Below are 22,251 nucleotides of genomic sequence, written 5' to 3'. Positions count from 1 at the left end.
TGTGATCTTGACCTGCTTAGTTCCCCTCCGTCAGCCTTAGTGTATTCATCTGTACGCGGAAGAGGTTGAGCACGACTCTAAGAACCTCAGCAATAGTCATTAATTCATCAGTGAAAATCTACTATGGGTGTGTGTTCCATTCTCAACGCTGTTGTCAAGGGGTGGGGGGAGGGAGGTACTATGATTTCCACGTGCAGATGAAGAAGCTGAGGTACAGAGCAGTCAGGTCACCTGCCTCAGTGTGCAGAGCTGGTCCTGGCACAGCAGGGATTGGAGCCCAGGCAGTCTGACTCCAGCGCAGTATCATTTGAAGCTGCTTGAGGCCCAGGCTCAGGCACCCCCTCCTCCCTTTTCTCCCTTCTCATAGAGGCATTTTCTAGGGGATCACATTTAAGGACGTCCAAGCAAGCACTCTAAAGCTAGCTGACCTGCCCAGGCCAGGGCTGTGGGGACAAAGAAAACCCCAACGGGGGAGTCTGGGACTTGCTCCGTAAGGAAGGCTTCCTGGAGGAGGAGGACCTGTCTCTGACCGGCAGGGAATCAAGACGATTCAGAGCCTTCAGGTTCTGACCGAGTCAGGAGGATGTTGGAGGGAGAAGGAAGAGGGTTTCTCGCTCTGGGCATCCTGGGGACGGGTGAAAGGACTGCGGCGAGCCCCGGGGAAGGCCCGACTCCGAGCCCGAGCCCGGGAAGAAGGGGATTGTCGCCTCCGCAGCCTCGGCCCCAGGTCTCCGCACCGCGGCTCCCGCTCGGGTCTGCGGCGGGCGGGGTCCCGGCCTAACCCCTCCCCCGGGCGCCCATTGGCCTGCACCCCAGCCCCCAGCCCCCAGCCTGCGAAGCGAGCGGAGGGAGGCGGTGGTCCGTCGCCTCCCTCCCGCCCCCGGCCTGGCTTCGCGGCGGCGGCGGCGGCGCCTCTCCCGCAGGGCCGACCCGGCTGGGCGGGCGCGCGGCGCGGGGCGGCCGAGGGCAGGCGGGGGGCGCCGCGCTCGGGCCCCGGGCGGCGACTGCCGGCGGCGGCGGCGGCTCCAGGCGAGCGCGGTTCCCGCGTGCGCACACGCACACGCCGCCGCGCAGGGACCCACGGCCGCCGAGACCCGGGCTCTGCGAGCGCCTGGGAGCACACGCTCTCCATCCCCGGCCGGCGCGGGGCACGGACTCGCCCCCGAGCGCCTTCTCCGCGGCATCTGCCCCCGGCCGACCCGCGGCCCCGAGGCGAGGCCCCGCTGGAAGCAGGTAACGGCCGCCAGGCTGCCCCTACCCCCTCTACGCCCGGTGCGCCCTCCCCCGAATCCAGAACCTTCGCCCCTCGGGGGACCGCGGACCCCCTCCTCCAGCTCGGCGGTCTCCGCAAGCTGCGTCCTCCGCTAAGAGCGGGGCCATCCTCCGAGAATGTGAAATGAAGCCCTCTCCCGCCGCTGCTCGGGTCCTGCGCGACAGTCTGACATTCTCCCTCCGGCACCTACCGCCCCCCCCCCCAACCCGCCCAATATCTGGGATCGTGCTCCGGGCGGCGGGTCCCGGCAGCCCTCAGGGGGTGGGGTCGCCTAGCTCCCTGGAGCCCTTCCCGGTGCCAGAAGCAAGGACCAGGGGGCAGGGGAGGCACTGCGGGCCGGAGAGACCCAGAGGGACCAGTCTCCCGGCTCCCAAGGTAGACGGACGCGCCTACGCGGATCCGGAAGGCGACGCTGGAGGGTCCCCAGGGGGCTGAGTACCGCAGTCCATACGGGGTTTGAGGGGTGGCCAAGCGGTGTGTTGGGTAAGCGAAGTGCTGGGTAGAGGGTGGGAGTATAGGCCAGCGTAGCATGTTCCCCTGTAGTGACACCTTCTGGATTGTTCAGAAGAGGTTCGTCTCTCGGTTTCCCGCGGAGCAGAGGGGCTTGGGTCAGAATGCCTGGGCTTTGGTGGTCCCGCGGGGAAATGCCCCACGGGGGCGGGTGGGAGAAACGCGCGGGTTTCCCGGGCCTGAAGTGGGTCCGCCTGAGACCCCTGCCCGCTGCCTATAAAGGCACAGGCTTCCACGGCAGCTGTGGGAGACAGGGGCCCACATCCTGGGTGGGCAGGACTTTTGCAGGGGGGATGCCAGAAGGGGCCAGGGTGCCAGTGGATGAAGCTACACTGTCAGGAGGGAGCTCAGCCCAAACCGCATTTCATGTGGAGCTGGGAGTGGACGCTCACCCCCGGAAGGTGCTCAGACCCCCTTTGAAAGCTGCTGGGGGAGGGATGGGGGACCGCTGGTAATTCTCCAGACCCCTTCTGTGCTTTTTAGTGCAGGTGAATCCGTCTCCTTTCCTTTGCTCCCCTAACCTCCCTCTCACCCCGAAGAAAAGACATAGTATTTGGTGAGCAGTCCTGCATGGGGGTGACAGTCTGTGGAGGGCAGCCTGCCTTGGGACCCTCTTGGGCAGAGGCAGGCAGACATCCTGAAGGTAGGCTAGAGGCTTTTGACTGGCTGCGGGCTTCCGAAGGGGATGAAAAACTATGTATGAGCCTTGGCGAGGGCACAGCAGCACCCGGATTTTCTCAGAAGGCCAGCCTGTGTTGGTGCTGGGTTGGCAGAACCCCCAGTCCCCAGGCGAGTCTGACCTTGGGGAGGGCAAGCAGAGGTGCCAGTCTGAACACAAGCCAGCATTTGAATGTACAGATTAGAACACACTGGGCCGGGCCCTGGCCAGATCTTCTAGCCAATCCATCAACAAGTGTGTGTTCGGCGACCAGGGAGGCAGACCCGGTGCCTCCCCTCTCCCTCTATGGGTAGTTCATCCCTGATTCCGTGTCTGGGCCAAGACCCTATGACTCTGCCCCTGCGGCAGTGAGGGGGGAATCTGCGGGAAGCCTCTTGAAGGACACTTTCCTACATGCTAAGGACTAATCAAGCTAGAGGATGCATTAAGGTCCAGTTTTGTGTAAGGTTCAGGCTGGCAGGGGGTTGATTAGAGAAACACTCTGCAAGCCATTCTTTTTCATGAAGCCACCTCTCTGTGCCATGCTCCTACTTTGGGACACTCCCTCAGTGTTTGTTGCCTAAAGAAGGCAGAATGGGTGTTTACAGATCAGTATATGCACCTCAGAGGCCCGGCAAGACAAGCACTGAGGCCACAAGGAGGCTTTCTTCCTGGTGATGTGGCCTCAGGTTCAGTATCCCAGGTCGCTAGCCTCCCAGGGATGAGGACTTCATTGACCCCGGGCTGGCCCTGTTAAGCAGAGGACACCTTGTGCTGCCTGCCAGAGGGCAGAGCCACAGTGTGCCAAGCGCAGAGCACGAGCTCAGCTCAGTGCCAGGAAGGCCCTGGTTTCCCAAGAGCCGCCCAGTGTGGTGCTGACACCTGGGGTGATGGCGGGTTTCCTGTCTGGTGGAAGGTATATGAGTGGAGGTCCCAGGCCCGAGATAGGGGCTGCCTGCCACCTTCCCATACGGATGCGACTAGAGGCCCGGGAAGCCGCAGCCACCTCTGAATGAAGGAATCGAAGATCCTGGGGCTGAATGGGCTGGGCCTAATGGTCCAGCTGCCTGGCAACACGCAGGCTGGAAACTCTTCAGCTGCGGCGTGTTTGTACTGAGTCCTGGATGCCGTCAGAGGCACATGGTGACAGCCTCCCCCACAGTGACACACAGAGAGGGAGTGACACACTGCTGGGGAGGCATAAAGGCTTCCATGACACCTGCCAGAGAGCTGGGGCAAACATGCGACGGCAGAGAGGCATACGGACCTGGGGACCTTCTCATGCAGATCTGGAAACCCCTGGGTGCTCAGACGTCTGCCCAGTGAGGGGCACAGAGTCGTCCTTAATGAGTGTCCAGAGGCACATGGCGCCGAATGGACACAGTGTGTGTATGCTGCGTGAGGCAGGAACGAGGGTTGGCAGGCTTTTTCTGAAAAGGGCCAGAGAGTAAATATTTGAGGCTCTGCTGGCCATCCACTCAGTTGCAACTGCTTCGTTCTGCTGTCGTAGCGTAAAAGCAGCCGTAGATGGTGCTTCCGCAAAGAAGCAGGGCTGTGTTCTGATCAACTTTATTTATGGACACAAATTTGAATTTCCTACAATTTCCCTGTGTCATGAAATATGAGTCTTTTCATTTTTTTCTGGACCATTTCAAAATGTAAAAACCATTTTTGGCTCGCTGGCTGTACAAAAATAGGTGACGGGCTAGATCGGACCTGCTGGACGTCAACCCTCGGGCCGCAGGTTAGCGAAGAGAGTGGTTCAAGAGGTGGCAGCAGGGAGGGGCTTAGTCCTGGGGACCCAAGCTGCCTTGGGGACCCTGGGGTGCTTCCCTCCACCCTGCCTAGAGCTCAGGGCGCCCGTCTGAAATGCCCGGCCTCAGCACCCCACCCCGGGCCAGGCCTCTGCTCTGTTGCTGTGATAAATGTCCCAGCTAAGGACACCTGGAGACAAAACCCATGCCTGAGAATGAAAGGCCATCATGTCGCTGAGCTCACCAGGCAGGTTCTGAGCCCCGTTCCCTTTGCCCAGGTGTATGCCCGCCTCTACCAGGAGGGCAGCTGCGGGGAAACCTGGACAGGTCCCCTGGTTTCTAGATGAGACTTCAGACTCACAAAGAGCAAGATGGGGCCTGAAATAGCTCAGGCAGGAGTGAGGGGCTTCTCGTCTAGGGCTGATAGTTCTCAGAGGTGTAAAGACAGGGGAGGTGGGTGCAGCCAGGGTGGGCTTCCTGGAGGTGGTTGTAGGAGGTCAGGTTGGCTTTGAGGGATACCCGGATGCTCTCACCCCAGCTCCATGCATTGCCTTAGCTGTTCTCACCTCACCCCTGTGACAGATAGATGGGCACCACAGCCATACACTCCTTTGTGGGCACCTCCAAACATCCCAGCTCTGAGTTAAGGCTGTGGTGAACCAGGTCCTGCTTTCAGTGTGTTCCCCTCCCCCCTGTCCCCTTCCTGCCGTTTCCCCAGAGGGCTGGGCCAGGGCAACTGTCCTTTCCTGTCTTCCCAAGTCTCTGGATTCTGTCCCCCTCCTTCCATTCCAGCTCTGCTGCCCCACCCAGGCCCCTACCCCTCTACCTTGAACCCAGGAGATGGCCTCACTGTGGGTCTTCTGCCTGTACTGTTCTCCTTCCACTCAGCCTTATGAGGACGGTTCCCTGAAAGGGAAGCTCATCACGTCTCCCCGCTGCTTAAAACTCCTCAGAGCCCCTGGGTCCCTGGCACGTGCAGACCGGCACCAGCCTCCACCCTCTGGTCCATGCCCGCCTCCCGATATCCTTCTGGGTCTCTGGACATCCTGGAGTCACCCTCCTAAACCCATCTGCCATGCATTCCTCAGCGGGTTTTGGGCCCCACCACTGCCCTGCCTGTGCCAGGTGTTGGGATACCTGTGATCAGAGCTGACCCGCCCTTCCTGGGACTCACACCTGCTCCGGAGAGCGGGCTGGCTGCTTAACCAGGGTCAGGTGGGGCGAGATGCCCTCCCTCCCATCTCACCCTGAGCCTCAGCCTCCACCTACGAGGTGCTTGCTCAACCCTCCACATGCCCGTGCCTGCTTCCTGTTCCCCCACCTCCCTGCCTGCCATCACTGCCTGTCTTCCTCACGCTTTTCCTTTCTTGTTGCTTCTTTTTCTTCCTTCCCAGTCTTCCTTCCTCTTCCTTTTCCTGGTCCTGGCGGCCTGGCCCTGACAAAGGACTCCCAGGACCCCTACAGGGTAGGAGATGTGCCTGGACTAGCCAGTGTGGAAGGACATTGGCTGTGACCTTGGGAAAGGCTCCAGGTCTCTTTGGGCCTCAAACCCTCCCCTGTGAAATGGGCCATTGCTCCCGAGGTGTGTGTGTGCCCAGCCTTTCCCTGCCCTGAGCCCGGGTTCCCTGTGTGTAAAATGCAGGGCCTGGGGGGAGTCATCAGAGGGGGACCCTTCCGGAGCCCTGGCTTCTGTCACCTGCTGTGCATGGGACTCTGGTGGTCAGGCTCTGAAAGGGGAACCTTTGAATTCTCGAGAAGAGCAGCAGCATTAATGCTTAACCCATCCATTGCCAGGATACCCCTCGCTTCAGCATCAGGCTGTGACCTTTGTAAGCTCTGACGTTATTGAGGAGGAAATTGCTGGAGGTTCCTCTTCTCTCCCAGAAACAGGAAGTTTCCCTACCTTTGAGGGGAGAGTGGAGGGGCTGTGTTTCATCTTCCAGCCTTCCCTCTGCTCCTCCTGTGACAGGGAGGAGGAAGCAGGGGGGTGGGGTGCTCGGGTTTCATTAATAAAGGGAGCATGTGTAGAGCCAGGGAGGTGAATGATCCACTTTCCCTGGGTCGTCTTTGGTTTGGTGTCTAGCTGGCCACTGCTCCCTGATGGGGAGGGATGCTGGGCGGCCAAAGGAGTCCAGCAGGAGATGCCCCCAGCTCCACGAGGGCAGAAGAGGGGCCCATGGAGAGACAGGGTAAGGTGCTGCCCTCCCACTGTGGGGGCTTCCAGGAGCCAAAGGAACCTGTGCTGCTCAGAGCCAGCCTGGAAAGAGGAGGTGGTAAAAAGACCTCAAAGCTTCCCCCGAGGGCCCTGGACTAGTCACGGGGGCGGGGGGGGGGGGGAGGTGAGCCCCCCCACCCAGAAGCTGGGCGCCTCTCAGCAGGGGTGCTGCCGAAAGGGTCCTGCAGCGTGTGGGGCAGTGAGGGAGGTGGCCGCAGGGTCTCCGAGTCCCCTCCCACTCTGTGCGGTGAGTCACCACTGGCTCCGGTGTGCTGACTGATGATGCCGTCTTCCTGTGTGCCTGGAGTAGTGGCTCACTGGAGGACGCCGCTGCTCTTTGCATTCCTGCTCGGGGCCAGTTGCCGGGCTTATGGGGCCTGAGGAGGGCAGGCCCTCTGGAGTCTGCCAGGGAGATCAGACTCCCCTGTAGTCCAGGTGTCTGTCACAGATCCATTCCTGCCACGCAGGGCTCCAGGACTGTCCCCGTGTGACCTTAGGAAGCATCTCCTCAACTCTGCCTCAGTTTCTCCACTGGAAACTCGGGACTGTAGGGAGGTGGCCTTTGAAGCTCCTTTCACATCTGAAATGCTATGTCTGTAATTAACTCTTCCTAAGGAGGGTGCCCCAGAGACATGTGGGTGGAGGGGTAGCAGAGGGCCTGACCCGTCGCTAAGGATGTCAGCGGGATTACTAACAGGGCACCAGTGGACTCTGAGCTGGTCTTCCTTTTATCAGGAACAGAAGTGCAGCAGCACGGGGGTGATGAGCACCGGCTTTGGAGCCAGACTCCTTGGGTTCCCTTCCCAGCTCTACTACATGCTTGCTTGCTGTGTGACCTTGGGGAAGTTGCTTAGCCTCTCTGTGCCCCTGTCATTTCAGCTATAGCCTGAGGATAATGCTAGTAACACCTGCATAGGTGATGTCTTCGAAGTATGTATGTGTTGCTCCTAGTCCATTGTACGTGTAATCACACTGAGGCCCAGAAAAGTTAAAGGGCTTGCCTGAGGCCTTTAGCTTAAAATTCTAGCAAAATGGTCCCTGAGTCTACCATGCCAGATGCCAGGAGATAGAGTTTAATTGTTCTCAGATCCCTTGCAAAAGCCAGTTTCTCTCAGCAAAGCTTGGACTGGGGGTGCGGGGGCGGGGAGGGAGCTCACCCCTGGGAATATGGGTGACAAGGTCCTCCTGAGCTGCAGTCCCTCCTTGGGGAGGGGAGAGTCCACCCCCAGGCCGCCTGACCCTCAGGAGGGTCACTGGCACCTTGGGAAGTCCAGAGGAGGGAGGCGCCTGGGCCTGGGAGCCGTGGACAAGGCTGGAGGGGCAGGCCCAGGGGACACGTCTCAGAGGGCTGTCCTGGGACAGAGGAGCCACACAACTGGTCGAGAGGTGTGTGAGGTTTGGGAGGGTGGCCTCAGACGGTAAACTCTGAGCATTTTCTAGCAGGGGTGGTGCATGGTGGCCTCGGGACAGGGGTGGGGGGAAGAGTGGGGGTGGGGGAGGGTCGATGTTGGGGGCTGAGGTCCTGGAAAGGCTGCAGGAGGTGGTCCCTGAGGTTCCCAACTGAGGTCAGGGTGGGCAGGTCGCGGCCGGGACCTCTTGGCTAGTAGGTGTCTGTGTCTCATTGGGCAGAGGCCAGGCTGTAGTTGGGGAAGGTGAATGAGAGACGCAAAAGGAGCCTGGGTCTGGCTCTGGAGGAGGCCTCGTGCTGAGAGTGCCCCGGCCTCTCCCCCGGGTGGCTCTGGGCTCGGGGGTCACCTCTCTCCTGGTTCACATCATTGTTTGAGCAGCCCGGTGACAAAGCAGAGAGCTGGGGGGTGGTCAGGCTGGGGCCTCTGCTCCAGCTCATTTGAATCCACTTTGGGGATAAACATTCGGAAAGACTGTGTGTGTGTGTGTGTGGTGTGTGTGCGCGCGCGCGCCTGCTTGTGCGCATGTGTGTATGCGTGAGCTCGTGTGTGTGGACCTGCATCCTCATCTGAATCCACAGAGATCTAACGGCCTCTAAACATCCGAGTGCCTCTGCAGGAGGGGTGTGTGTACAGTGACCGGCACCCATCATCTCATAAACACACCTGAAGATCTCACTCGCTGCGTGACGCACCTGCACGTGCCTGTGCTCTGCGAGCCCGCCTCTGCCTTCCGTGTAGGAGTCGGGGGGCGGGGTGGTTGTCTTTGGTCCCCGAAGGGCTCTCCACCTCTGCGTATTCCACATCTCTGTGTGTGTGTGTGTGTAAGTATGAGAGAGTGCACGTGTGCTCCGGTCCTCCTCTGCTTGCCCTCCAGAGCCCTGGCAGCTGGGCAGGCCACCAGCGCTTCCAGCCCAGGTTGAGGACGGGGCCAGGAGGTCAGAGGGTGTTTTGGGTCCTGAGTCAGGGCTCCAGGGAGTCTCCATTGGCGGAGGCCCGGTCCTGAAGGACGGTGGTGTCCTGAGCCCGACGGGCTCTGATGTCCTCTCTCAGTGCCCTTCCCAGGCCTCTTCCTCCAGGGAGCTTGCTTTGTGCCCCAGGGCAGAGGTCTCTTCTAAGAGACACAGACAGTGGCTGGCTGACATTCGTGGTGGCATCTTGCTGGGAGCCCAGGGAGACAGCCCCCAGGAGGGAGCACTGCGTGTCCACTTAGTGACACAGGCCATGCCCTCTTTCCCTCCTCTGGCTTTGTCCGGGCCCGGCTGGCCAGGAGGCGTGCCAGGGAGGGAGCCGAGATGAGGAGATGGTCACCTTTTCTGTGAAAGCTGAGAACCGCTGAAGCAAAGGTCTCTACTGCGACTGAGCGCTGGGGTCGGAGCCTGGACTCAGGCCGCAGGCTGCAGCTGCTTCCGCCCCTGCCCGGAGGGTTGGAGGAGGTGCAGGGGGCCCCCAGCATTGTCATGGCCTCCCTGACCTCTGACCACACTAGCCTTGGGCTTGACCTTGTCCTGCGTTCAGGGGAGTCAGCCCAGATCTCAGAAGCCTTCTGCCTCGTGGTCACTTCTCTACTCTTCAGCCTCTAGCATCTGCTGGGGAGCCGTGCGTCAGGCATGCCGCTCTTCCAGCCGCCTAGGTAGGGAGCATCAACTCTGCACACAGGGCCTTGGCCTCCCCAAGGATAATGGAGATGACTGACTGCCCTGGGGACCATCAGTGCCAGGTCATGCCAGAGGCAGCTGGTGGCCACAGGGGTGTGGAGGGTCCTGGGAGGCGGTGCAGAGGCTGGAGCCTATGCTTGGGGTGCTGGGGCCGGTGCTTCCCCAGCCTGCCCATTCCTTCCTGAGCATCAGGGGAGAGGTGGGCCAGCATCCCCGTGGGCCCCTGGGCTTCTCAGAGCATCTCTCAGGGGTACCGAGGCATCTTAGCATCTCCAAGGGTCCTAAGTAGGCAGAGCAGGGGGTAGATAAAACAGGACCCCCTTTCCTGCAGCTGATTTCTTTCTCCTTTTTCGAGTACTTGTTTGTCACCAGATGGAGCCTGGAGAAGCAGGGAGAGAGGGAAGGAGGCGTCGGGAGGCAGAGGTCTGGGCACACAGGGCCTGGAATAATGGTAGGCCTGTTCTCAGTGGGGGCTGCACAGAGACTCATGGTTGGGATGCAGTCCCCATGGGCCTCTTGAACTAGGCATCTGTGGGCTAGTGGTGGCCTTGACTTGGGCCTACTCAATCTTTTAAATAATAACCTAATAGTAATAATAATTTTTTAATTACTGTGTAGTATTTCATTGTATGGCTACACAGGGGCCTATGAACGGTGCCTGCCTGATGGATGGTTGGCTGCCCCATTTTTTGCAGTGGATGCTATTTTAAATGATGCTGCAGTGAACATCCCTGCATGTGCTTCTTTTGGTACAAGCGCAAACATCTCGCTGGGATGGCTTCCTCGATGCAGAACTGCTGGCTTGAAGGGAACTTGCGTTAAGGATCAACGTTAGAAGCAGGCCGGACTCTTCCTCTGGGCATGTGCTGGGGCTCCCGCAGCCTCCTCCCCTGCCTCCCTGCGCCCTGCCCGGTCCCAGAAGCCACCCCAGTCCTCCAGGACCTCCCCACTTGGGGCTCCTGTGGCTCCACGCACGTCCTCTGCAGCAGTCCCTGTTTTTGTTGTCTCGTTGGTAAAGGCTTTATCTGGAAGGCCAGTGGACTGAGAAAGGGGGAACGAGGCTGTTTGCTGGGGACCAGGCTCGGCGGCTGGAACAAAGTGGCTCTCTATGAGGGATTGAGTTAGAAGGGCAGCTGCTTCTATTAGGGACCAAATGAGCAGGGTGTGGTGGTGAGGGGAAAGCAGCAGGGGTGGTACGTGATGCAGAGGTGGCACGTGTCACTGTCACTCGCATTCTCTAGGTGGGAACTGCATCACATGCCCACACCTGAGAGCAGGAGGGACCCGGAGATGTCCTCACCAGCTACCACTAAAACTCTGCTGTTGTGGAACGAGATCTGGGGAGACAGTCTGGTACAGAGGAGAAAGCCTTCTAGATCATTCTCTCAATGGTCTGATGGAGGCCTGAGCCAGTGTGTTCCCCGCTATATCCCCAGTGCCTGGCACTGAGTAGGTGCTCGGCAGATGCTTGTGGGGTAGAAGGATAAAGAACAGCACAAAGGCGCGGGGGGCGGGGGGGGGGTTACCCTTAGAGGCTTTGCTGCAGTGAGGGGGCTGCCCCTCCTCTGCTGCTAGGCCCGCAGGATTCATACCTTTCCTTTCTTTCCAGTCTGTGGACACCTGGGGCTGAGCAGCGGCTGCTCCGAGTGAGAGGCGGGTGGCACCAGCCTGAGCCTTCCTCCTGGGCTGAGAAGCGTCATGGCCAGCATCGTGCAGGCCTCCCTGGCTGCTCTCCTCCTGCTGCCTATGGTAAGGGCCCAGGACCCTCCCCTCCATGACCAGCTGGAGCCCCAGGCTCACCTGAGCTCCCATCCCAGACAACCCGTGTCTTTTGTGTACTCTCAGCCAAGCCCAATGCACATGGCTGGTGTCTCTGCCAGCATCCCCACTGGACCATCCAGAGCCTTTGTGTGAATCAGAAAGGGTTCTCCTTCCCCAAGACTCTGTGCTTGACCCTGATTTGACCTACACAATTTACACACCTATTATGATAGTAACATGTGGCAGCCTTTAGAGTTGTGCAGTATACAACCTGCTCAACTGTATGCAGGGGCCCTCGTCAGGGCTACAGAGGGCTCTTTTGATCCTGGTCCCCAGCACACTAGCTTCTGCCAGGTTAGAGCTCAGAAACCTGCTCTCTGCTCATGTCTCTTGCTGAGCAAGGCGGAGGCGGGTGGAGGGTTCCCCGGCCCCTGCTCCTTAATCAGGGAATTCCCACCAACAGGGGATGCAGCAGTCTTCAGAGCCCTGGAAGCCAGTCCTGCCTCTGTCCTGCCTTACCGTGTGACCACTGGCCAGCCCGTCCCTGTCTCTTTCCCTGGAATCTTCCTGCACATCTGCGAACAGTCAGAGCTAGGCTGGATCTCTGAGCACTGCTCAGATGCTTTGTGCCTGCCAGCATCCCCTACGGAGCCAACCCTGCCCTGGAGTTTTGAGTTGATGTGACAGCATTAGGACACAGTTGTCATGATAGCATGTCTGGGCTTTGGAGTTACTTGGTCCTACACTTACATCCAGTATCTGTCACTAGCTGGCTATGTGACCTTGGACAGGAGTTGTTTAACTTCTCTGAGCCTTGGGTTCCTCTTTTGTAAAACAGGGCTAGTAGGCCCCCTGCAGGGCTGCCACAGCTCCTTTGTCTGCGGCTCCTGGGCCCTGGAGGAGAGAGAGGATGTATGCTCTCAGCCTCCCCCCCCCCCCCCCGGCCCCGCCTCCCCCGCCAAAATGAAGTCATAGCCTCGTGGTCTCTGGAGCTGGACTGCCTGGGTTTGAATCCTGGCTGCACAGTCTCTAAGCTGTGCAACTCTAGGCAAGTTACTTAACATCTCTGCGCTTAGGTTCCACACCTGTAGACTGAGAAATGGTAAAAATAGTGCCTGCTTTGTAGTACTCTCGATACACGCACACACACACATGCACACATGTGCACGACGGTAATGTGTGCATGTAGCACTGTGTTATATATGTTTCCTAATGTTATTTTAAGATGTGGAAACTGATCCGGGAGTAGGTGGGGTCTGCCCAGCTCACACATTGAGTTAGTGAAGGGGCAGGGCCCTCATGGCATCTGGGACAAAGTGGCTGCAGGAATCTGCTGGCTCCGAGACCTCTGTCACTATCCTCTTCCTGCTTCTTCCTCCACCCCACTGTCCCCGGGGCTCAGGTAGCAGGGCTTATGGATGAACCTCTCTGCCCTCTCCCACCATCCATCCCACATGTCCCCCCGCAGGCCGCCGCCATGCACTCTGACTGCATCTTCAAGAAGGAACAAGCCATGTGCCTGGAGAAGATCCAGCGGGCAAATGACCTGATGGGCTTGAACGACTCTTCCCCAGGTAAGGAGAGTGGCAGGAAGCTCACAGAATCCCCAGCACATCCCGTCCAGTCTTTAGAACTGGGGTCCAGTCTCTGGCCTCCTGTAGAAAGTGCTGAAGGGTGCAGGTCCCTGGGTCCTTCAGAAAGCCCTTTGGGACGAGAGAGCCCTGGTTTTGCTCTGGGCAGTGACTCAGAGTTTGCCTTCCTTGGGGACAGCCTGGTGCCTCCCTCTGGAAGGGGCTACTCTGGGTGACGGAAGCAGCTGCCTCCATTCCCTTGGGGGCTGGGATAGAGCTGGTCTCTGGGCTGGGCAGTGGCTGTCAGAGAGCTTGTTAGTAGGCAGCCTGGGCCTGGTGGCAGCAGGGACACAGCTGTTGCTGGTGGCTGAGCTGGAGAGCACCTGGTCAACCCAGGGCATGAGCTGTGGGATCGTTCCTACCTCTTCTCACTCCCTCGGGAGGCTGAGACTAAGGCAGCAGCAGGAACCCCGTCCTGTGCAGACAGGTACAGGGCTTCTCCCAGGGCTGTTGTTAGCACGGTGGGCGGGGTGGGGCTGGGAATGCTGTTTCCCTGTGTTGGGCGGGGCCGTGCACTGCAGGGCATTTAGCAGCGGCCTCAGCTCTCCCGTTAGATGCCCATCACGCCCCCTGATCTCGGTGACAGCCCCAAATGCTTCGCAGCATTTCCAGATGTCTTAGGGGAGTGGCCTGGCCATTTCAGTGGTCCCGTGTAACCCCCTTCCTCCTGACTCCCCCTGTGCGGGTGGATGCTGCTGAGGCCCACAGTGCAGGGGCCACTCAGCTTCCTGACTCCCCAGGGCCGGGGGTCTTTGGGGGAAGTGGGGATTTGGGGGGAGCGGGCCTCACTGAAGGACTCGCCAGACTCTCTCATCCCTCGGTCACTGGAGGGTGGGGCTCCCTGCCCAGCCCAGGGGGATCCACTTTTCCCTCCAGTATTCCCCATTTACAGGGAGCTCTTCTGAGCACCATCGGTTTAAATACTTGACTGGTCTGCAGCCCAGTTAAATGTAACGGTCCCTCTGGACCAGGCTCCCCAGCCAGTCAGCTCGGCGACCATTACCTGTCAATGGCATCCCTCCCGGCCACGCTGGCCTTTCCCTCCAGCCCAGCTCTTGCTCAGCCCTAACTGAGGCCAAAAGTGGATTCTAGGTCCCACCAGCCATTGAGACCAAGGCTGGGGGCCCAGGTTGCAGGAGACTCAGAGAGTAGCTGGTCCATGCCTCTCGTCTTGGGGCTGGAAGTGGAACCTTGAGACTGGACCTGCAGGTGAGTCGTGTGCAGGTGAATTGTACCTGTGGAACCCTGGGTGGGAGAGACAAGAAGCCCCACCCACAGGGGCATCCTGGCAGAAGCTGAGCTTGAAAGCCTGAGTGAAGCAGCTGGATGCCACCCCGGGAGGGGCAGGCCAGCGCTGGGAGGGGCTGTCACCCCCAGCATGCTCCGGAGGGGATGAAGGGAATTCTCTGAGGGAGGGTCTCATGGAGAAGGGGCTGTTTAAATTAGATCCTCGGTCCTCAAACCTGGCTCGATGTCAGAATCATCAGGGAACTTTTAGAAAAATCTACCCAATGCACAGTCCAAACCAGTTACCCCAAAACCTCAGTCCATCATAGGCTCCGTGATTTTTAAAAGCTCCTCAGGTGATTCTGATGAGAAGCTAGGCTGAGAACCCCTGGGTTAGGCTCTCGGATGGAGTAGGCCCTTGGCAGCAGCTAAGAGCTGAGGGATGGGTGACTGAGGAGAACATTCTAGGCTGAGGGAACCACAGCAGCGAGAGGCTGGTGGGGGAGGGGAGTGAGTGTCTCCGTGTCTGGACCCTGAATTGGCGTTGAAGGGGCTGGGCCAGAGGGAGGTGCAACGTAGGGCCCAGGAGCACGTATCTGGGTGTTGGGTGTCCACTGCCACTGGAGTTGGAGGTAGGAGGTTAAGTTGCTAGTAAGTCACTGCCAGGAAGGGTGGAGCCGGAATGTGCCTTTGATGGTTCCAGATTTTTGCTCTTAACCACTAGACTGCATTGCGGCTCAGAAGGAAGGGAGGAGATAGCCTCCACCCGCCACGCCAGCCCCGCTTTCGCCCTGGCTGCAGTGAAAGGTCACAGGGTAGAGGAAGTTGAAACGAGGCTGGAGAGAGAGGATTTGGGAGAGAAGGGCCTTCCATATGCCCCCAGAGGCCTGCACTTTTCTTGGCTACAAAAGGCCAGAGGGCATTTGTGTTTCTAAGGGCCTGGGGTGGCTTGAGGCCTTAGCCTCCAGTAACCTGCTCAGCCTCGTGGCCCCAGGCCCAGCTCCAGAGTTGTGGAAGGAGAGGGGAGGTTGTGGAGGGTCCGGGGGGCTTACTTCAGGCCTGCAGGTGGCAGGGGCTCTTTCCCACGGGCTGAGGTTAGAGGAGCCTCATCGTGAGGGGAGGGCCTCTGGGGGCCCTCCAGTGCAGAAGTTCTGGGGGATGTTGGCTGTGCTCTCAGCTGTCAGGGGAGGGTGTGCTGGGCCCCAACACTGGCCTAAGGCTGGGTCCATGGGCATCCTTGGCATCAGATTCAAAAAGCTTGTGAAGTATGGGCAGCGATCTGGTCCCATGGCTCTGAGAGCCTCTGGGGGTGTTTGAAAATGCAGGTGGTCGGGCCCTCCCCACACCAATGTGATCGGTATTTGGGTGGCTGGGTGGCAGTGGCAGGGGCGGTGGCGGGGGCAGGGGGCTTGTATGTATTAAGAGCCTCCAGACGATTCTAAGTGTATCCAACTTTGAGAAACACTGATTTGGCCAGAGAATAGCATCCGCCAGGGAACTCATGTCAACTCGGTGGGAGAGAAGCCCCCAGGGTCCAGGCAAACCTGGCTGGGAGCCAGGAGTCCAATCCAACTACAACTGAGAATCAGAAGCTGTGCATTATGGTCTTAGTGTCTGAGCTGGGGTGAATTGAGAGAGGCCAGCCCTCCTGCTGCACACCCTTCTCTGCACCTGCCTTGCCCTTCTGTCCCAAGCACATGTGCCATGCACAGAACACTGGCCAGGGGTCAGCCATTGTCCCTGAAACACAAAAGAAAGTCTGTCAGCTTGTTCCAGGGACTGAGTGTGAATTTACAGCAATGCTCTTGTGTGTGTGTGTGTGTGTGTGTGTACACACACATATAGTCCTTATCTGTCCCCATGAGCTTTTAAATCCAGTAAAGTGAGTGCATTGGAATGAGGACAGTGATCGGTCAGAGGGGAGTTGTGTCTGTGGCATGTGTGTATAGTTGGGGTGGAGGGGTGTCTTCCAAGAGGGCACCTGCGTCCCCCCAAATCCTTATCCCTCACTGGTCCTGGGACCTCCACCCCGAAAAAAGAACAAGGGATGGAAGCCAAGGCACAGACAGAAGCTGGGGAGCGTCACCGGAGCTCCGTAGGCAGCTGAAGGGGGTAGAAAATATAGGTTTAACTAACTAACCAACTAAGAAAATACAGGTAAGATAATGGACAGTGAAAGCCAGCTTTCTGTCTGCGTGGTTTTGGCCACAGTATCCTTGGCAGGTTTTAAAGATGTTGATTGGGCCTGTGGCTGAGGCAATACATTTAGTGGTTTTGTCCCTCATTCCAGACCCCTGAATGCTCAGTGAAACTTGAGACAGCACCAAGGCCGGCTCCGTCATGTGACGCACGGAGAGGCTGAGGCCAGGGGTGGCCGGCACTAGCCAAGTCCCACCGAGGACCGGAGCCAGCTCTGGGCCGGGCCCCAGGTCTGCTGTCCCATCCAGGGAGTGTCCTCTGTGCCACGGTGCTCTTATGCCCAGAGACAGGGAGAAGAGATTTCTGTGCGTGGGAGATGGCATCTCCACTCTGGAGCATCCCGGGGCCCACGCAGGGCACAGGACTGCCTGCTGGGATGCTTTGTTCTCTTGGCTCAGCCCAGGCGGCCAGCCTGCCCAGGGCAAGCCTGGCCAAGCACCTCCTATTTGTGGGGCTGTGGGCTTGCTTCAGCCTGGAGGCTTCCCTGCATTTAAGTGGGCTAGTGACTCCCACTGCAGGTCCCCGCCTCATACTCTGGAGAAGACGGGAGAGGAAGGCCTGCTGCGGCCTTGGCAGGGGCAGGAGGGAAGACAAGAAAGCCTGCTCATTGCGATTCTGACCCAGCCTCCGGGGCTGGCCCTGGGTACAGAGTGCGTGTCCCAGCCCCCACCTCCACCCTCACCAGAAGAGGCCTGGAGGAGGGAGGGGGACCGCTGCGAGGCTGGGCCCAGGCTCCCCATCCTTGAAGGGAGGTCGGCTTCTTGTCTACACCTCCCAGCTGCCCTGAGACGGAACAGAACCCCAGCGTGGGGAAAGAGAGGGGCCTGCGGGAACCCTGGCTCTGAGCAACTCATTTCCCAGATCTGGCAAAGGGTACTGTTTCTGTCCAAACCTGTTTCCCTTTAGTTCTGTAATTCTCAGACTTGAGCCTGCATGGGAACCTTCTGGAAGGCTTGGTAAAACCCAGACTGCTGGACGCAGCCCCTGAGTTTCTGATTTTTTGTGGTCCAGGTGCAGCCTGAGCATCTGCATCCCTGGCCGGCTCCCAGAGGCGGGCATCCCGCTCTGGGGTCTGCGCCTTGAGAACCACTGACGTCCAAGGGGAGGGCTGCCTCTTTAGTCCTCTCTCTGCCCGCCTCGCACCGAAGTCACAGCTGGCTCTCATTTTATGGGTCAGAAACATTGGCCATAAAGTAAATTTCAGTAAATGGAATCATTTTTTACCCTTGAACTGCATGCTGAAAGGTGGGGCGTGTTGTAACAGTACCCAGGCGTTCTCGGGCAGCTTCTCAGAGGGAGGACTGCGCCTTTGTCTGAGTCCCCTTAGCGCCCCTGCTCTCATGGGTTTTGAACACTGTGTGGAGCTGGACAGAATCATCACCATGACAACCCGAGATTAGCTCCTGATTTTGTTCCATTCGAGGCTAATGGCTCTTGCATCCTCTGTCTGTTCAACCTGCCAGAGTGGGCTTTGCCCCTCCTGCTGTCACAAGGCACTGCCTCTCCTTGGCTGCTTTGTGGCTAAGCGTCTCAGCGGGAGCAGCCCCGGCCCAGCCCTCGGCCCAGCAGCACCCCCGCCACCCCCGGGGCCTGAATTCCTAAGTTCCATTGAGGCCTCCGGGAGGGACTGGCTGAGCCAGGAGGGCCAGGCAGGCTTCGTGTGGAATTGGGCCACAAGAGGAGGTGACTGGGGGGGGCTTGGGGGGTGTCAGAGTGGAGAGGTCTCCCCGGGAGGGGACCGATTCCGAGTTGCTCTGCACAGAGGAACCTTCTTGACCTCGCGGCAGCGTCTGATGCACTTGATCGTTTCCTCCTTGAAGCAGGCTTTCCTGCTGCCGTGTCACCCACCTCTCCTGGCTTTCCCCGCCTTTCTGGGCAGCCCTCCTCAGTCTTCTCTGCTGGCTCCTCTTCTGAGATCCCTCTCACAGGCCGTAGCATCCCGGTCACGGCCCGACATAGCACCCCTGTACTGAGCACCCCACATTCTCCTTCCCTAGTTTTCACATCCCTTCCGAGTGCCAGACTTTCCTCCAGCTGCGCATGTGAAATCCAGCTCCGCTTGGCTCTTTGCATCATCTCAGACGGAACATACCCCAGATGACACGCTTGAGTTCCATTGCACCGCATTCCCTCTGCCACGTGCTTCTCACCCCGACGTCCCCACGCTGGCGAATGGCTCAGTCACTCAGACTCAGGTGCCATCCCTGGTGCCTGTGTCCCCATCCCTAGTCAGGGCAGCCTCGAGCGTGCTGCGGTAACAAATGGGCCTTATCGCCTCAGAGACTTGGCGCCGTAACCTTTGTCTCTTAACACACGTCCCAGGCCAGCGTGGCTGGCAGAGGTGAGAGGTGGGGTTTGAGTCCGTCCTGTCCTCTGAGCCCCAGGCTCCTTTCACCTAGAAGCACTGCCGCTCTTGACGTGAGGCCTCCAGGGCTGCTGCGGAGGAGGGGGGAGAGCAGCGCGGGGTCTGTGACGGATGTCTGAGTCCAGGTTGTCACTTCCTCCCACTTTCCGTGGGCGAGTGTTCAGTCACGTGAGAGGGGTGAGCACCAGCGCTCTCGGGCACACTCCCCAAGCCCTTTCAGTCCTGCCTCCAGACTCTCCTTCACAGACTCCTCTCCATCTTGTCTGCCACGGGCTCCACATCAAGCCCCTCCACCTTCCCCTGGACGCCGGCCACATCCTGGCGACGTGTCTCCATGTTTGCCTTCCTGCGCTTGAAATATGTGACCTTCCCCCACAGCGGAATCTGATCACAGGACACCTTGTCTTAAAACCGGTGTGTGGGAGGCCGAACGATGTCCCCACAAAGATGCCCACGCCCTCATCCCCAGAGCCGGTGAATGTGTGGCCTTAAGTGGTAAAAGGGCCTTAGGAGGTATAATTAAGATTCTTAAGATGGGGAGAGTATGCGGGATTATTCTGATGGCTCCAGTGTAGTCACAACCATCCTTACAAGTGAAAGGAGGTGGCAGGAGCCAGAGAACAAGAGAGATTTGAGGAGGTGGTGCTACTGGCTTGGAGGATGGAGAAGGGGGCTGTGGGGGGGGGGGGGGGTCTCCCGAATCTGGAAAAGATTCAGATTCTCTCCTCCTGCCTCCAGAAGAAATGCTGACACCTTGATTTTGGCCCAGGGAGACCCACTGCAGGTTTCTGACCTCCAGAATGATAAGAAATTGGGTCATGTTAAGCCCCGACGTTTGCTTTGTTTTAGCAGCAGCAGGAACGTAGTACCCCCTGCGAGGTCTTCTCTTAGCGTTTGACATTAAATCCAGAATCAGTCCAGACTCTAAGCTCTTTGTGGGCAGAGACCAGGGCTTATTCACACCAGGGTTGTGCTTCGGGGTCTGCCTCATAATAGGCCCTTGATATTTCTTGACTAAATGAGTGAAGAAGAGGAGGAGATGGGGAAGGAGAATAAAGGTAAAGGAAGGATGGGGAGGGGAGAAAGGCTACTTGACATCTTCCAGCCCCAGCAGAGCAAAGCGCTGTTGGGACTGGCGTCGGGAACAGATGGGGACAGAGGGGCTGCAGGCGTCCTGTGGGCGTGGAAGGAAAGTGAATCGCTGTCCTTAGAAAAACCCAGGGTGCGCTCTCAGAACCTACATCCTGTCCTTGTCTCCCTAGAAGGCGATCCTGGGGGGATTCAGCTCCAAGGCTCCGAAGACCAGAGCAGACCCTACCGGGAGGGGAGAGGAGACACCCCACCTCTCTTCCCAACTGGGCCAGGCTGGGGGTGATAACTGCAGGACAGAGGAGCACAGGGCGTCCTGGGAAGCCCCCAGGAGGGGCCCCGAGTCTCCTGTGACCCCAGGGATACAGGCCAGAGGGGGTGGGTGAATGGCTGAGCGCTCCCGATGGGGTCAGGGACCTGGTCCCCAAAGCAAAACTACTCCTCCGCTCACATTTCTGACGGCGAATGTGTGGGTGCGCCACACCGAGTAATTCTCTCATTCGCTGCGGCCTCCACCGCGGTCCCCATCATTTAATTCAGTGCTGACACGAACCATCAGGAGTTATTAGTGCAGACACTGCAAGTTGAGGGTCAGTTTCACCAGACTGGTCTCCCATTACAGAGGCCAGTTGCACCTCATGGCTGCGCAGGTACCCACACTTCAGTCTGATGTGGCTACAAATCAGGGGTTCCCCTGGCCTCCTCCTCAGGCTCAATAATTTGCTCTGGTGGCTCACAAAATTCAGGGGAACTCCTTTCCCAGTTTCCTATGGAAGATTTTAAAGGTTACAGATGCCCAGATGAAGAGGAACAGAGGGCGAGGTCCAGAGACTCTCCAAGTCTCTCTGGAGTTGGGATGGCACCACCCTCCTGCCACAAGGGTGTGTTTGCCAGCCCCGAAGCTCTCCAAGACCCTTGCTTAGGAGTTTTATGGGGGTTCCATTAGGTATGCATGATTGATGAAAGCATTGGCCCTTGGTGAGTAACTGCATTTCCAGCCCCCTCTCTGCTCCCTCAGGGTTGAGAGGTGGGGCTGCAAGTTCCAGCTCCCTAATTACTTAGACCGCTGGGCAGGGGACCAGCCCCTATCTGTCCTCCAAGAGTCACTTCATTAGCAGAAACCGAGGTGTGGCCAAAAGGGGGTTATGAATAACAAAAGGCCTCTGACACCATCGCTCAGGATGTGCCCAGGGTTTTAGGAATCTGGGATGAAGACTGAATACATAGTTTTGATTATATCACAATATCACAGTCTCCTAAACCCAGACACTGGAATCGGGCCCTGGAGTTTTGGGTCCTGGTTTTAGGCTTCCTACCTGCCCTGGTGCTCCAGGAATTGCTCCTGGGACCTTTGTCTATGAAGGGGACTCGGGCTGGGAACCAGGAGGACCTCCAGAGTGTGGCGGGCCATGGGGCAGGGTGATGGGACCTTGGCAGATGCCCCTGCAGGAAGCTGGTCCCAGCAGTGGGGCAGGGAAGACAACCCTAGCCTCCCAGCCATCCTTCTGGGCGCCAGCAGGTCCCCGGTGAATCTCTCCCAGATTTGAGCTCTAGTCACTCAGAGTTGCGAGCACCCTCAGAGACACCCAGCCCTCCCTGTGCACAGAGGGAAACCGAGTCAGGCCAGAGGGGCTGGAACCTGCCAGAACCATGCAGCGAGCCCTTGGCAGGGCTCGGGTCTGTGGCTGCCTTGCCGGTGTGGAGGGGCCCTCAGCCTTTCCCTCCCGCTGCTTTCCAGCACCAACATCTTACGCGTGTTTTCTCCACTCCTGGCCCTGGGCTCGACGGGCCCTGGCACGTGGTGGATGCTCAGGAAATAGTCGTTAAGAGGATGGATCCCTGCCCTGCCTCCACACCCCTGACCTTCAACCTGGAACCCCTCCCCCACTGCGTCATCCCCACCTGAGCCCCGCATCCCTCCCTGCCCCTCAGCCCTCCTGACTGTGCTCGCGCCATCTAAGGTGTCCTGGGCCTCAGGAACGTCAGCTGGCACTAGCAGTTGGCTGTGCCAGGGCCTAGTGTTCCACATTAAGGGAACATCTGTTGGCTGGGGCTCTCAGGGCATGGGCCAGACACGGCCACGCTCCACAGCCATTCCATGGTCAGCATGGGCCACGGCGGCCAAAGATGTCCTGTTAGGTCTCTTTCAAGGACACGTTGTCGTGATCATCCGCAGGCCGGTTAGAGTCCTGCCGTCACGGGTGGACAGGAATCATCAGTGACAGGCCGGGGACCCAGCCCCCTCCATGTGGCCCCCCAGCGTCTTTGTCATCTTGGTTCGTGGTCCTCCGAGCCTCCTGTGGCACTTCTGGCCCCCAAACTCACTCGGGAGCAGGGTTCTCTAGGCTGATGTGACCGCAGGGCTGAGCTCTGAGAGAGGGAGGGAGTTCTGCCCCTGGGCGCTCTGGGTGCCTGCGGGTCCACACAGCATCCAAAACGGGCCCCAGCAGAGAGGCTGTGGGCTCACGAGGCCCGCCCCCGGCCCCCATCCCTGCCCAGCGCCTG

General features: G+C 58.9%; 1 protein-coding gene across 2 annotated transcripts in view; it reads left to right on the top strand.

Annotated features, from left to right (window-relative positions):
* Positions 1-806: 806 nt before the first annotated feature.
* ADCYAP1R1 (ADCYAP receptor type I) overlaps positions 807-22,251 on the top strand; it is a 56,348-nt gene continuing 34,903 nt past the window's right edge. The window contains exons 1-3 of one of the 2 annotated variants that reach the window (XM_047763441.1): positions 807-1,233; positions 11,084-11,223; positions 12,704-12,809. In XM_047763441.1, the coding sequence (XP_047619397.1) occupies positions 11,173-11,223; positions 12,704-12,809 (157 nt within the window). In that variant the 5' untranslated portion in view covers positions 807-1,233; positions 11,084-11,172. The remainder of the gene's footprint in view (positions 1,234-11,083; positions 11,224-12,703; positions 12,810-22,251) is intronic. The other variant, XM_047763442.1, reaches the window with a different exon arrangement.

Source organism: Phacochoerus africanus, chromosome 16 (genome assembly GCF_016906955.1).
Source record: "Phacochoerus africanus isolate WHEZ1 chromosome 16, ROS_Pafr_v1, whole genome shotgun sequence".
Taxonomy (NCBI): Eukaryota; Metazoa; Chordata; class Mammalia; order Artiodactyla; family Suidae; genus Phacochoerus; species Phacochoerus africanus.
Note: the sequence above shows the minus strand (reverse complement) of the source record. Positions and strands in the feature narration are given on the sequence as shown.